At 43.3% G+C, this 16,818-nt stretch overlaps 1 protein-coding gene across 2 annotated transcripts in view; it reads right to left on the reverse strand.

The window, feature by feature from the left end:
• The window catches only part of il1rapl1a (interleukin 1 receptor accessory protein-like 1a), a 150,697-nt gene that overhangs the window by 34,485 nt on the left and 99,394 nt on the right, over positions 1 to 16,818 (reverse strand). For both annotated transcript variants that reach the window (XM_031869395.1, XM_031869396.1), the window contains exon 6: positions 10,671 to 10,745. In XM_031869395.1, coding sequence (XP_031725255.1) covers positions 10,671 to 10,745 — 75 coding nt within the window. The remainder of the gene's footprint in view (positions 1 to 10,670; positions 10,746 to 16,818) is intronic.

The following is a 16,818-nucleotide window of genomic DNA, read 5'->3' on the forward strand; positions in this document are numbered from 1 at the left end:
CAGACCACCGAGTCCTCCCGACAGACAGGCTCTGATGCCAGCAGGCGGCACTGGACAGATGGTGAGAGCTCGACAGGAATTTAAAGGACATCTCCTCCGAGTGTTGCGATATACAGTGACAGAAACCGGAGGTGAGAGCAAGAGAGGGGAGAAGTGTGTGACATGGTCGTTCGGTCACCATCAGACCCGGAGGGGTGTCTTAAAATGACACAAGTCCTAATAATTAAGCCAGCAGCCAATGGAGTGAATTCAGTCCCGGAGTAGTTGGTTAAAAGCTGACTGTTGTTGGGCTATAAGTCACAAACCGCAGTCTCCAAGTAACATGCTTTTATATTATATATCAAATGTTTTTTTTTCAAAGATTACAGTTCAAAATTCACAACCTAGCCCCTTCATACCTTTCGGACCTCCTGCACTGACACACTCCCCCGATCCGCCAACGCCAACCTCCTTACCCCCCCCCCCCCCCTACGCTGCCCCCTCCCTCTGGAACTTTTTGTTTTGTTTATTACTGTTATAAAGTCATCTCTCTGCCTTTTATTGTTTCTGTTTTTACCATGTAAAGTGCCTTTGAGTATACCTTTTAAAGCGCTATACAAATAAAATGTATTGTTATTATTATTATTAATATATGTCACACGTTTTGTACCTTTGCTGACAAACACATGGCAGGCTTTAAGGATGTTTCAAGTGTCTGAACAAACAGCCAATGCTGGTATAAAAAGCGCCCCCCACACTGCCATTTCACGCTCTCCCTGACTGTAAGCGCTAATCACAAAAAAGATTTTTACACTTCTCTTATATAACACTGTGATGACAATGATGATGACGATAATGATTATGATGATGCAGCACTTGGGTTAAGGGTCTGCTCAGGATACTAAATGGAGCGCTTTCTGTTTTGGTTGGAATCAGGCGGCATAATTGCAGATGCCCTACTGCACAAGCGTGTCTGTCTCCACGGCGATGCGGAAACATAGAGAACATGCCGTAAGACAGAATTCAGTAAAGGCTGCACACAAGACAAAGACTAGTTTCCTGGTAGCGCTATTAGCATGTCTGAAGCACATGAATCTCATGTGCTTAAAGGGGAGGCAGGTATATATATATAAAAAAGACTGCAGATTGTGTCTGGTTAGAGAATATTTACCTCATCCATGTGAAAGGAGGCAAGAACAACGGTAAGCATCTTCAGTTTAGAGAGCAAAACCAATCCATTCTCTTAATGTCGCATACACATTGAGTAGCTGAGATCAATGTTGGTTTAAGATGAGCCAGTTAAGTGGTATTAATGACAGCACGGATGTGTTGTGACATGTGGAGAATGTTATTAGCCCACAGGAATGGCAGAATTACAGGATAGATCACATATATTGATCGGGGGCTGAATTTGGATCAGTATCAACACTAATATTGACCGTATTAAATATCGGCCAGACATTACCAATCCACATTAATATGTTTCCTTTAGCTGTCCTGGTAGTGAAGACACATAACTGCCACGTGCTCACTGTGACTCATCTACCCAGGTGTTTCTCCACATAGACGGCTACCAACTGAAGGCAAAATACACAAATAAATGAAATCCTGACAGAAATGCTTCTTCATCAACGTCATTACAAACCGTTCCTTTATAGGTTGCATTAAGTCAGTCATGATCCCTGCCCGTGTGCTACCCTACTGGGCATTACAATTTAAACAATTAGGTTCAATTTGGGTAAAAAGAGCACTGGAGTTGCATTAGTATTCAATATAGGCAGATATCACGAGTTGAGGTAATCGTGGGTAGCTGTAATCGTTTGCATTACTAACGCTACCCCCACTCTCAGCAAGATAGGAGACAACATCCACAGTTCTTGGTCTGCGGAAAAATGCATTACGAAGTTCAGATGAAGCTAATATGTGGCCTCAGCAGTCGGACACATCGAGTAGATATCTACCAAAGGTTTTAGTTCAAAATTCCCTTTTTGTGTTTCCCAGGACAGGGTCTCTCTGCCGCACGGCAGCGGAGGGACGCGTCCAGCCGGAGGTACAATCTGTCAGGACACCCACTTGATTTTACTAACTCACACTGTGGAAGTCTCGATTGACCTTTAGAATACATTCTTTTTGCCCAGAACGAGGACTGTGTTGACTTCTTTATCTGTGACGGTGTCGTCGTGTTATGAAGGGACTGTTTCACATCCAGTATGAAGAGGAGGAATGATTGCAGCGACTAAATACCATGTAAACAAACAACAGTAAAATAGAAATTGTGATTGTGTAATAAACCGTTTCTGTTTTGCTTTGGTCATTTATAAAACAAGTGTAAGCAGTCAGTAAAGTGGAGCGCATAAAGCAAGCTGAAATATGAAGGAGAAAGCTCTGCAATGATGTGTTAACCAAATATATGCAAAAGTAAGTGTGCACCCACACACAGACATAAAGCACACAATCCCAGCTGCACACTCATTGCCTAGTAACCCAAGAAGGGTTTTTTCTTGTGTTTCCTTGGGGGTAATTATTACCATGGAGGGTAGTTATTAGGGAAAGTAAAGCTGGTACTTAAAATGCCTATTCTGCCATTGTTTAATACTAATAACACATTTCAGGGGCTGAAGACAGAAGGAAAGGGAGGAAGAAAAGAAATGGGTAGGAGGAAAGAGCAGAATAGAAGGGAGGAATTAGAAATTGCAAGGCGCGGCTGAAATAGCTAAAGAAAATGAAGGTTTCTCTCATCCTTTCACTGCGCAAATTAGTAAAAAAAAATCTAATTTACCACAATTTCTCCTTCATCCTGAGCATTTTTCTGAGCATTAGCAGAAAATAACAACCTTTGTAAACTAAAAGCAAACAAAACTCATTTCAGCTGGCTGTACTGCAAGCAACCGCCCCCCCACTAGAATTGGGCCTGTTAACTTCTATTCTTCAAAATCAGCAACAGCCAATCATAGCCAATCCAACAACAATGTTTATGGTAATGACAAAATTGAAGATAATTATCCACCTAAAACAGTGCATTTATACATAAAAGTATGCAAATGATGCGCAAACCACTTCTATACTGCTGCTGCTACTCTGCTCTGCAGTATGTTTCTGTTACGATGTGAGAGCGACTGCTATGTGGAGGGAGAAAGAGAGAGGGGCAGAGAAGAGGACTGGTAGGAGGAAGAGAGCGGGGGAGAGAAAGGGAAACAAGAAAGACAGAGAAAAGTCCATTAACACACTTGTAAATGAGTCTCAGCTATTTACCCCACGCTGGGCCTCTCAAATTACTGACTGTGTTCAGGATGCAGATTGCAGATGGCAATTAAAGATGAACCGTGTGCATAAGACACACACACGACGCACACACATGCACCAATGTGAGCTCGCGTACACTCTCCCTCAGGCAGCAGTTCGGTGCAGATCTACTGATCTCCATAGCAACATTGACTGCCGTGGGCAATGGTGACATCATGAAGATTGATTGTCATAAAAAAATGAAAAGGAAGAGTACAGCAGAAAGAGGGCAACTGTAATGGAGGTGTTAGCTAAAGTGCAACAGCGCTCCTCGCTGCTGGATGGAGACGTGACCTCCAGCTGGAGGTCGTCTTTGGTTAATGATGAACTGAGGGGCCTCAGCTGGACTCCAATCACTTGTCAGCAGTGAGGCTGGAGAGAGCGGCTCATGTAACTCAGAGATGGACAGCTACTGCAGAGATAGCTCTCTGGGGTTGAAATGCTCAGCGTGGTCCCTCGCCTCTCCTTTCTGTTTATCCTCCCTCCTCCTCTATTCCTCCCCTCTGTCTCCTTATCTTCTTTCTGTCCGACAGCCTCCTCTCAACCCTCCTTTCTTGTCTCCCTTCACACCACTGACTGATCTCCCTCTCGTTCCACTAACTGTTTTACCCCTCACTCAACACCAAAGCTTGGTGTGGCGACTAACTCCAGCGTCCAGATACGGCGACTCGCTTGCCGGAAACATCAGAGAAATTAAGTTTGGAAGTTCTGCCTTGCCTTTATTTTCTCTCTCTCTCTCTCTCTCTCTCTCTCTCTCTCTCTCTCTCTCTCTCCGCCCTGCCTCACTTTTTTCTTTTTTTTTGGGCACTTGTTTTTCTTCATTTTTCTGTTACGTAAGACAGACAGAAGTGGAGCAAGCTTCAAAGTGAATGGCAAAGCCGCCTTTCCCCCTGCTCGCTTTGGTGTTCATGCATGTCATTCCAGTGCCAGCTCCCCCCTCCTCCCGTTTCCCTCCATCTCTTTCTATCCTTGTCTTTTTTTCCCCTCACTCCTCCATCATTCCTCCATCTTTTTTCTCATTACTGTACATCCATCTCTTTCTGCCTATTGGCTTGGTTACTCAATTTCCACTGCACTTCCTGTATACAGCCTGTATGTCAAGCGGCACTTTCTGATGACATCCCCTCTCCACCTTGACCAAACAGAAGTGGCAGTGACCGGAGGAAGAGCATGAACGGGCGGCAGACCCTCTGAAAAGGAAGAGCGTCTCATTATGTCTGCCTCTTCCTCCTGTCTGCCCTTGTTGTATCAAACACAGTGTGATGCAGGGATGAGTGGGATGCTCCTTCTCTTTGATTACCTGTCAGTGAGCCTGAGCATCAAAGGCAGACGAGGTAAAAGCTACCATTACCTAAATCATCTCTCTTTAAAGACATCCTTTGGCTTAAAAGGTGGAGAAAGTGTTACCGGTGACTGATTTAACACAATTGCTCTGGACGGCCTGGATAACGTGTTATAAATACTGACACACACACACACACACACACACACACACACACACACACACACACACACACACACGAGCACATGACTGACAAAACTGAATACGCACTCTGAAGTCAAGCATAAAGTTGAGCTCAGGCCAGAGAGAGAGAGACAAAGCAGATCTGTTGCCCTAGTTGTGGGCGGACCTGATGGACCTGACACACCAAACAGAAAGTGCTGACAAAACCCCACTGATGCGTCACCTCACATCACCTCGCGTCTTCTAAGTAGCACTTACGGCAAAGGCTGCTGCAGACAATCTTGCCAGCATGCATGCGCATTTTGCATGATCGGAAGTCGTACAGAAAAAACAAGTTTAGGTTAACAACAAGGTGCAAACAAGATGGAGCCAAGTCTTCTGCGATCCAAACCTTCAAATAAACCCTCATGAAGCGGGTTTCCTGCCTCCTGGAGTTATGATACTCACATGGTTTAATACACAAGAAGATTGGATTTAAATTAAATGGAATGCAAGTCAAATCCTTTGCAGACTAAGTGGGATGCGAATTGAGGAATGTGTCTGATGCAAAGTTGGCACTGTCACTGTAAAAGTGTTGCTTTGCTTTGCACTGCTGTTGTGTGCTGCCAGTGGAAGAAGTAAAAGGCAAAAAAAAGAAAACAACGAAAGGAGAAACCGCACCAAATGGATGAAATTACTGATTCGCTGGGCCGAGCAGCCAGTCAGACAGCTCTTTCTAAGCGACTGCCTATGCCGCCAACATGCTGAATCGGCTTAACGGCCGCTGATAAGATCTATTAAAACCAAAGGAGCTGGACACGCCAGCCAAAACTGCAGCTGCTCAAAGACAGCGCCTGACAGTCCGATGTTAGCCTGGTGCCTCAGAGGAATAATAACCGGGAGCCTGGTATGACTCCAGAATGGGTTCACACCTCTCTTGCATCTTCTTACCGGCCTCACTGGCTGTGGTGAGTAATGTCAAGGCGGCAATAAACAAGCAGCTGTACGCCATTGCACGGCGGGGTGGTGCGTCTGTCTTTATTGCCTGCTATGTGGTGCTGTTTCTGTCTCTGCCTTGGTGTGTTTTTCTCATTCCCCTGCCTTTGCTCCCTCTCCCTTCCCTGTTAGGCATGTGTAGAGGCGCTGTTAGTTCATTTATCATACAGCGGGCTCCAGCTCTCAGCCCCGGACTCAGTGATTAATGATGACCGTTCACACACTTAAACATTTTGCTTTGTTTCGCTGACACACTAGTTACCATACCGGTCGCCACGGCTTACTTAACGCTGGGTCACTGTAGGATTAAAACCAAATTAAATGACGACACTTTTTATTCCTTCGCATCTGCAGTGTGACTTTTAAGGGCTGGATTTTTCTCTCTGTGTTAGAATGTAAATCATTTATCGCAAGAGATCAAATATATCCACACCGATACAGACGATTGTGAAAGTGCCTTGCGGCCCATCTCTCTTTCCCTTAAAGATAAAGATACATGTACTTGGTCAATTAGAAATCTTCTTCTGATAGATTTCATATCAATAAATGAGCAATATGTCCGTTTCAAAGAACTGAGGGTCACATGCTCTTGTCTTTTTTATGGATTCTCTAAGATTAACATCCTTTCTATCACCAACCCCATTATCACCAACGTTTCCCATTCTTTTACAGATATCTTTCTTTCATGCAGGTTTGAGCTGAAAAAAACGTGAAAGGAACCTTAAGAGAATGTGTCAATAAAGAGCGTAATTTAGTGAAGTGACTCTGTGTTGACCTGTATCAACTCTCCAGAGCAATGCCAATTACAATTTCACCCTTCTCCATGTAAAGGTTGACATGCGTGGTGAAACAGCTAGGTGTTCTTCAAGAGAAGAGAAGAAGTGTTAACCACTTCAACAGCCGTTGGGAAATCAGTAGGCCTACATCCTCAATGACAAATCCTCAACTCTCCAAGCAAGCAGAGGTCAAAATGTGAAGCAGTGAAGAGAGAAGAGAGGTGAGGGATAAAAGGATGTAGGAACAGATACAAAAACAAATAAGGGAGGGAGAGAGTAAGAACCTGGAAAAGTGAGTTGTTATAGGTTTATAGATTGTGATACAACTGCATATCATCAGTTGAAATGAGAAATGTTAAAGCTACAGTAGTACTATATACAAACACACACACACACACACACACACACACACACACACACACACCCTCACACACACGCACACACACACACAGGCAATGCAAATTAGCTCAGGCTATAAATGCCGTGGTGTGTGTCATTGGTTTATGTTACATACTTGTCCCTATACAAATACACATTAAATAAATGCCCCGTCTTTATTGCGGGTACCCCTGACTGCTTTACATCTTAGCAAGCAGGTGACATGCAGTGTTGGGCAGTTACGAGTTACTCAGTAACATAACGAAAGTAATATAGTAATATAAAGAGTAACATAACTTTTCATACCAAGTAATAAGGAAAGTATTGTTACTTTTTAAAGGAGTAATAAGTACTTTTTACAGTCCCTTACTAACTTGCCCAGCACTGGTCACAAGCTAGTATTGGCTGGTCAATATATAGCCCGCAAGCTAAGCTAGCTATTTGTCTGTTAGCAGGCTAGCTAGCTTGGTTGCTAACCATTTTTATCAAAGAGACTTCTGATGACTGCATGGAAACCATGCAGCACCTTTTTGGCATAATATATTGTAAAAAAAAATGGGATGGTGTGACACATCTGATGTGATATAGTCTTGCATTTCAGACTCTCTGGATCTCTTTTGCCCAAAACGTCAAGACTTTGCAAAAGTTGACCAAAGTTGAAAGCCCTGCATGGATTTACTTCTAATCCACTTGGAGCAATTCGACTGAAATGAAAAAAACAAAATAGTGTAAGTCTATTACAGATGTGTGGTTGTGTGTGTGTGTGTGTGTGTGTGTGTGTGTGTGTGTGTGTGTGTGTCTCTACATAGCACATGTTGAAGTAAAATAGATGTAAGAGTCATCATCCTCTGGCCATCCCGTGTTGTTGGGTCCTGCTCTCTGAAATAATTGATTGTAGTTCTTTTCCACTAGAGTGCACCCATCTGCTGGCTTTGGGGGACAATAGTAAAATCCTCTATCAGTTACAATTATCCCGCAGTCACCGAGAACTGCGCCGCGAGTGAGTGTGACCTACCCACCCCGAGTGCTTCGGGGGGCATGTGCGAATATCAGTGCATGAGTGTATATGTGACGAAGAGGGAGAGCTAGCAAGGCGGAGAGACGCTCAGAGTGGAGCGCTGCGTAAGCGTGAGCTGATTCCCTCCGTCACTCTCCTCCGGGACGGCGAGTCCATGACAAATCATCCCGAAGGAATAAACACCAAGTCAGTGAGTCTGTGTGTTTTAAATTTGGAACTTTGTGTTGTAGGTTGCATACTGTAAGCTTGTGTATTTCTGACATACACACAAATTCAAACCCCCAAAAATATGAATCACGCACCTATTCTGGAGAAGTGGACCGCAACCAACTCACCACTGGGGGACAGCACTAAATCTGGCAATAGAGAAAGTAGATGGCCGCTGACGAAATCCAAACCATCCTACATAAACTTGATTTTGTCTCTTTGAAAAGTAAAAATGTAAATCAGAGAGCAATATTTGTGATGGTTAACAGGGCGGCTTCCAGTCTTGGCACAGTCACACACACCTGAGGCCTCCTGGGACCCTGAGGCCTTGTAGATCTGTGATGATAGCTGCAAACAAGCAGCTATTTGGTGGTGGTGTCGTTCAGAGTGACATAATCTGTCGCTGTGGGATTTTGGCCCCTCAGCTGAAAGGAGCACAGTGGCAGAGATATGCAAGGAGACCTTTGGATAGCAGGGGATGGGACACTCTGACAAGCCCCCCCCCCCCCACTCTGTCTCTGTCATTTCCGCCATCATCTTTTTCTCTCCCGACACACCCAATCCTCATGCTTTAACGAACACTCTTGTTTCTTTAATTTAGTTCCTTTTGTGTTCTCCTCTCTGCAGCGTCCTCTACGACTTCACCGCTACATCCCTGTGAGGTTTATGTAACATACGTGTTTTATTTATGTCCACGTGTGTGTGTGTTGTTTAAAGCTGGCTGTTATGGCGGCTGTCTGAGATCTGCACTGGTTGCAGCAGCAGAGGAGATAAAGTGGGGCTGTGTTTCCTGGCAGTGTTGCAGATTTATCTCTCTGCTTACGGCTCTGATTTTACTGCCCATCCACAAACCTCCACTGGATCCCATCTCTCTCTCTCTCGCTCTCTCCCACTTGCCATAAGGGACCAGCCTCTCTCTGTGCACGCTCGGGCTACCATAAATCTGCCGCGTTGCTCCATAAAGCTGCTTAGGGCATGACTCAACAAATATTAAGGAAGAGGAGAATAAATAAATAAAGCAAAATAGAAACTCTCGTCTGGAGGGAGAGACAACTTTTCTGCTCGCAAAATGGAGCCCGGCTGTAAAATATTTACCTCGGTGTCTCTGGGCTTTAGACACTCTTCTGGGAGTGCGGAGGCTCACTGCACAACATCACACACACTTTCTTTTTTCTTTCTCTTCTTCATTGCCTTGCGTTGTCTATCTTTTTTTTGCCATGGTATAGTCAAGCCCTCGTGTACCACACCATTAGAGGGGAACTCCACTGGTTTCGCATATCAAGGCCTGTTATTTGTCAGTAATTAGCCAGGTTTATAATGTCTTCTATGGGGGCAGTTTTTTCAAAAAACTAACCCTCACCCGGGTTACCATGGCTTGGGTTTTGAGACAAACTGCATTTCAAACTGGGAACATGAACTGCATTTACACACATAGACAGAATAAACACTATTGAATTGCTTTATAGGAAATGTAAGATCCACAGTTCCATGGAGCTCGACTGGGACCAAAAGTCAGGATATCTCGATCTCTTCTGCAGCGATTTAGACGATTCGTCTTTTAAAAACTGTCGCTTACAAGTATCAAATGTTATGGAACTGCAGTACTAAATCACTCTGCAGTATTAAGTGCACGAAACATTTAACACACATCACAACACACGAAAACACAAAGCGCATACGAGGAATAATTGTCGGAGAGGCTTTTAATAATTGTTAGGAAAGCTTGATAGGACGAAACAAAGCTTTCCTCGAAATCCCGGCGATATCAAGACAAAGACTCAAATAGCTGAAGGGTGCATTGTGCAACCTGTTCATGCACGGGTGTGAGTACGCTGACATGTGTGGCCGCGCTTGTCAGTTTATCAACAGCAGCAATTTTTCACTCTTGATCGGCCAACCGTGGAGGCATTTTAAATTAACTACCTGGATTCCCAAAAGCATCAGATACGAGACAAAAGGTAACCTCTCGGAGAATCGTTGCACCTTCTTTGTCTCTGTCCCCACCCTCCTCTCTCTCTCCGTCACACACTCATCCAGCCCTCACGCATTCCAGACCTCTCAGTCTTGTCCGATCAGCTTCGCCACGACAGACACGCAAGCCATTCATAGAGCAGGCGAACACCATGTGGACGGCGGACTGTGCCCAGAAATCGAGCAATATGCTGTCGCAGAAAAAACAAAAACTAACAGCCCAAACACAACCAACACGCATATATTCACTCACGCACGCGTGCACACATGGTAGGCCCATTGTGACCCCACGTCAAAGAAGACAAACAACGGCGACTGAAAGCAGCCGCCTTTCCATGCGGCGAGCCAGCGTATGGAACCCTGGCACCATATGGACTCTTCATTGTTGACAAAACAGCCTTAAGGACATTAGCACCCACCATTTGCATATATGGAAAACACTTTAACAATTGTTTTATCCTTTTGCTGGTTCTGTAGCAAATAAAAGTGCCATCATCAATCTGTGTTCGGCGCCTGGAGGCGTGTTGGAGAGGATTTGTAAAGTCATCCATTTCCTGTCATTTGGAAATGACACAGATAGTGCTGACTGCAACTGGAGGAAATCCCATGATGCTCTTACCTAGCTGCAGCTCCATGTTGTTAATCTTGTTTTCCGAGGGAAACAGGATCTTTGGCGGCTTGTCGGTCAAAGGAGCTGAAAAGGAGGAAAAGACAATTTAAATATAGTATTATAACAGACAAAGGAACAATACCGGCAAGCGGTCTTTGAAGAAGAATAGTGAGGATTTATTCAGATTTAGCTATTTTTAGTGGGTTCCCAATATACTTCTTGCACTTGGTTCTCAATGTTTTCCTTTGCACCCCCTTCTGCCTAACAGATATTTTGAACACAGTGCACAGACAGAAGTTTTCTCCTCTTCAACATAAATAAATGCTCATTCCCTCTCTGTCTGTCCTCATTCCTCCATCTCTGCCAACTTGCTCTGGGTGCAGACACATTGCTCTCTGGTGTCTCTACACCTTGGGTTCCATTTATCTGACCTACTTCTGATCATAAATTAATCACTGCTTTGCCAAGAACAAACCACCATTTAATCTGCATGAGTGTTAGGCATTTGAAGAGCCATCATGGAGTGTGTGTGTGTGTGTGTGTTTGTGTGAGTGAGAGGGAGCAGCTGATGCTCTAATGATGCTAATCATCCATACGGCGGATGTCAGACCTGCTGCTGAAGTCGGCCCTCTGGGGAATGACAGAACATGCAGCTGCTTTATTGTGGTTAAAAGCGTTTGTGTGTTCTGCGCTCCCTGGGGTCAAGGGTTAGGAGAACAGAAAGAGAGTCTTCTACATACATGACTAAGCAGTAACACGAAGGGAGAGAAATGGAGGGGGTCGTGTTTATATGTTCATAAAGCGGGACTTTTACGTATTAACATCACTGCCTGGGAAAGGTCCCTTTATATCGCAGAATACCAGAGTTGTGGTGTGTGGGGCGACTTTCTTACACTATAACGCATTAAAGTATTACCACCTTTAGGCGTCCTGGTTTGTATTTGCAGACTCAAGTTGTATACACAAGGTGTATAGCTGTCTTAATACAGTTGGTAAAAAAAGGAGAGACCATGGCGATGGAGCATTAGGAGTATGCAGAAGCTATGGGAGGAAGACTTAGGCTATGGCCTACGAATCCCCCAAGAAAACGTTTCTGGGGTGGATGCTCCAGATAAAAAAAGAAAAAATTCAAGGCGAGGACAGACCTGGCCTACGTGGCCTAACACGCGTCGACATGCATTTACTCTCACTCACAGGGGGGGGGAGACAAAAGCTTCACACTCCAGCTTTAACACAAGGTACATTATATCCCACTCACAAAGATACTGTACCAACAGCCTTTGTATTTACATTTTTTAATATGCTTTTTCTCCAAGAAATGTCTTGCCTCACACTTACACAGTCACACATATTCCAAGTTTGATACGTCTGAGCTGCAGCACTGAAGCAGATGGAAGTTTTATCTCATTGCTCATCAGCACTTCAACAGTGCTGTGAGTTCTCTCACATGTCAGACAAAGAGAATTATTAACTATACGGTTATATCATGAAAAACAGCTCATAGTTTATTATATTATATTTCAAAATAAACTGCGATTTAATTTGTTTTTCAAAATGTTTGTCTGTAGGGCAAAGCTCACCAATGTGCTTATCTTGGGCTCTCCTAGATGTACTCTCTCTTTCTGTATTATTCACACTATATATTCACTATGTGAATGTAACTGTATGTACATGTTCAATGCATATGTAATTACCTTAGTGAATAGATGTAGATGTGTTTTGCAATGTCAACACAATATTTAATTTATTTGATTCTCATAATATGTAATGTCTCCTCCATTCCAATGAACACAAGAGGGGAAACCAATGCTACATTGGTCACAAAAAAAGAAAAGAAAAAAAAAGAGCTCAAAGCTAAGTTGTTTTATGAATATGTTTTCCTTAGTTTGCATGGGAAAACTGTATTTTGGATACAACACACCACGATTTTTGCTTTATTGCGGCGCTACTTAAAGTCCAGACCATGATCTGGATCCAGACCAAACTACAAATTCATTTGGACCAGATCGCTTCTTAGAGTTATGTAAGAAGAACACATTGTTCTTGTGATTGAGTGTTGCCGGTGTGACTGTATGTGCCAACATTTTTAGAGTCGACTGTGTTCTGTGAGCGCACTCACTCCGGCTCAACCACCAAAAGCGCAATGTCATTACCATGACAATGAGTCGTGACAGTAAGTCACTGACGTGTGAACGGTGTTGCTAACTCTCGAAAAGCAAGATTTCACAAAGAGAACAAAATTCAAAATAGAAATATTCATCGAGTCTCCCGCAGTCCAGCAATAAACCCAAGCAGCTGCTCGGCCAACGAACACTCGGATCAGTGCCTGTAATCTGAAAGTGACACCTTTTGTGCCAGGGTGCAAGGCCCTCGTTTCAGGCAAACTGTGCAATTTCTTTTCCCCCCCTATAGTGTCTTGTTAAATGTGATTTTTAGTTCAGTTACAAAAAGACGAATGAAGCTTTCGTTTCGTTAAAGACATTTCTTTTTACTTGTATTCATGATGGCGAGTTGTGCTGACATTGTTGCGGACCTCTGTCCTTAAATATAAGATGGCAGAGTATCAGCGCAGCAGGATCTCGTGAAACCAGTCAGACTGGCCTGTACTTGTAGACTTATACTTCAACAGTTGTATAATTACGGAGCTATTTGAGCTCACCTTTACTTTAAAAGGTCAAAGCCCAACGAACACTCTCTCTCTGCTGATTTCAACACTTTGTTTGAGCTTGGTATAATCGCTGATATACACTCAAACTCACAACGCTATCTTTTGTTGCCATGGCATTACATCATGAGGGAAAATTGGGGCATGATAAGCTCATTATAGCCCACATTTCTCTGCTGGCAAGCATGACGGGTTTGATATAATTGTAGACCTTTGAATTTCTCCTTTTGTTTTAAAATGAGTTCAGAACTCGACCATTCTTATCACACTAGAGTGTTAATAAGGCTATAGAGGGAGTACCGTGTTTGACACATAGTACGTAGGCTTGCAGGTACGTCTCTGTGTGCAGTGAGCTGAATGTATTGATTCATGGGAATAACTTAATACATTACAGGTTCATATATGTGGGTCAGAGAGGAAGGGTATGACCTAGCTTTGAGCATCACACACACACAAATCCAGCACACATACCGCTTACAATCGGATGCACTAAGGAGGCAAACACTAATTCTGCACTTCCTAAACCAGCTATGATGGAAAAAAAACCCTTTATTGAATAAAACAGAGGCTACTCCCAACAGCAGACCTTTCAGGCATGTCTAATTATGTAGTGGTGAATTTGCAGAGGCAGCTTTTTTAGGCCAGTTTGTAGCCTGGCGCATTCATTAAGATGTTCCCTTGGAGTGTCCTCACAAGCCCTCTTCTTTAGCCTTATTATAAGAGCGCTCTAACAAGCGCTTTGAAAGCCCTGCTCTGTTTTGGTGTCTGTATTTGGGAGGAACAAGCCATGCAATGTTGCTGAGCACACCGTGATGTGCAGTCAAGTGAGTGGTCTTGTCTGAAGTAAAGTGCGTGGTCTTGTCTGATGTAGAGTGTGTGGTCTTCTAAAGTGCTTGGTTGAAGGCTGCAGGATAACATATTTAAGGATTCTCTAAGCTGTCAGGAGGAAGTGTTGATGTGAGAAGACCGAAGTGTTTATTTTGTGTCGAACTGAATGGAGGTTTTGGGGCGGACGTAGAACCTGCTGGTATGTAAATACTGACAGAGACGCACAGTGACGTGTCAATGAGAGGGGGCGGTCATGGGCTTTTAGGCACAACTGTTTGCACTGTTAATAGGTAATCACACAGCACAAATTACACTGGATACTGATACAATTTTAATTACATATCAAACTGCTATACATAATTACACAATGGGTGATCCTATAGCCAATTATGCACTGGGCAAACAAATGAGGACAAGCTGTCTGTGGGAGACGAGAGGGGAAGCAGATGTGGTAAGGGGAACACAGATAGGAGGCAGCCAGCAGCAGGAGAACAGTGGAGCTGGTGAAAGGAAGAGAATACAACAGGAACATTTATAAAGCTAAAGTGAAGAAACACACGCTCCCTATCGTTTTGGCATGCTACACTTGTTTCTGAAAATCTCATTATCTTAATTACCACTTCTTTATGGGAAATACATCAATTATCACGATTCGGGGGGTCCTCCGACAAAGGAAAGAGTCTCTGATTGCCATTAGCAGGCAACGTCAGGAATTAAGCAACTGTTGAAATAAACAGGTAATTAAACATGCAAATATATCTGGTGAGCAGTTAACTTAATAAAAGATTGTTAAAGCATTGTGGGATAATTAATGGATTTATCATGTCTGTGATTATATGCTACATTCAATGTTAGAATCAAAAGATATGTCAATCACAAATATATATATATTTTTTATTTAATTTAAATAAAAATAAAAATGTACTCTTGGTTAGAGGAAAATGTGTCAGATCTGTTGTGTGAGTCTATTATGCTGCATTTATGTGACGGTTGCAAGTGCGTACCACCTGCAGGTTAGGCGCTAAACGATTTTCACTTCCCGTGTTCTTGTAAAATGGTAAATGGACTGCACTCATAAAGCTTCTTTTCTACCTGAACGGACAAAAGGCTTTTGAAGTTACCTCTAATTCACACGTAGGCATTAACAGGTAATTAAACAAGAGCCGTTAAAAGGTTGTGACAGCATCGCTAGAAAATACATTTGTGATTTTTTAATTCCTATTTCTAAAAGACAGTTCAATATGTTTGGATCCCCATTAGCTGACAACATGACGTCAGCTGGGGTGTTCCTTTTTTCTTACATTTATTAAGTGTGGTCACAGCATTTCTTAGATTACAATAAGGTTCCATTTCTATCTGCAACTTTTTTGGCATCATTACGCCGGGCCATCAAATTCCTCAGCTCATCATCAATCTATCATTCGATCTAACAGTTTACTTTCCCAAGAGTGCACGTTTATCTGCAATACCCATAAATAATTTCATAAACACATTAAGTGCTTTCTTCGGATCATCTTCGCTACATATTCAGCTCAACTCTTAGTCTTCTCTTCAAATAACTCCTGACTGAATCCTTTGTAAGACATTTTATATTCTGTCTACCAGTCTTTGGTTCTTTGGTTTTTCTCAGAACTGCAACCAAGTTATGATCTCCCTAACCCAGAGCTACCGATACAGCTGTGGAGCAGTGCTCAGACATTTACAAATCAGATCAATGCAAGTTGATGTTTTAATACCACATTCAGATTCCCCCAAACATCCAAACTTGGCGGTCTGTAGCTGCCGCCGCCGCCGAACACAGGTTTTTAATGTGGTAGGTGTACCTGTAGCCACAGAGCCCCTGTTTCATTCAACATGAAGTGATATCACTGCCTGGCTGGAATATGACTCTGAACATAAACAGCAACTCCATCACCATATTTATCCCTGTCTCTTATGAAGAAATTATAGCCATGTAATGCAAACCTCTGTATCACGAAATAACGACTCCAAATGAGTTTCCGTTATAGCTCGTACAGCTAGCAGGGTCTTGATACAGAACACTTTGACAAGTGGACAACAGGAGGTGAGGTAGCAACCCCCTCCACCTCCTGATCCACAGCACCCCCCCCCCCCCAAAAAAAAAAAAAATTTTGAGGACAAGTTATAAGCACAAAATGTTGCAGAAGCTGCAGCTTTGCTGGTAAGAGACTCGGTGAATGTTGGCAACTCTAGCCAGTTCCTCCTCCTTGATCCTGTCTGGGTATGACATGGTTGTCTGTGAGCAGTCAATTAATGTCTCCTGTGTGAATATGTGTCTTTGGGGGACCAGAATGGTATGGCAAATTTGATGCTCTGGGATCAATGATTCCCTATAAAATATTGATGTCTGAGTATCCTCAGGGCAGAGCCATTGTCTATTCTCTGCAGCAAACCAGGCCGAATTCATTTCAGTGGGTGACACGTGTCTCTGGAAACTCTCACAGTTGGCCTGTGTTCATTTAACTTGGGATGCATGCAATACTTCTAATGTTAAGCAACTTGTCACCTATGTGGTGGAAAATGACCGAGCCTCTGCTTATGTCTAATTGTGGGAGAGATGTAGCATGCAGTGCGTTATTTGCAAAGTAATTGCGAGCATGGCTGGTTTTGTGTTCTCAACATTTCAAAGCCTGCGATGCTATG

The sequence above is a fragment of the Anarrhichthys ocellatus genome, unplaced genomic scaffold (assembly GCF_004355925.1).
Source record: "Anarrhichthys ocellatus isolate YVR2014 unplaced genomic scaffold, GSC_Weel_1.0 scaffold47, whole genome shotgun sequence".
In the NCBI taxonomy this organism is placed as follows: Eukaryota; Metazoa; Chordata; class Actinopteri; order Perciformes; family Anarhichadidae; genus Anarrhichthys; species Anarrhichthys ocellatus.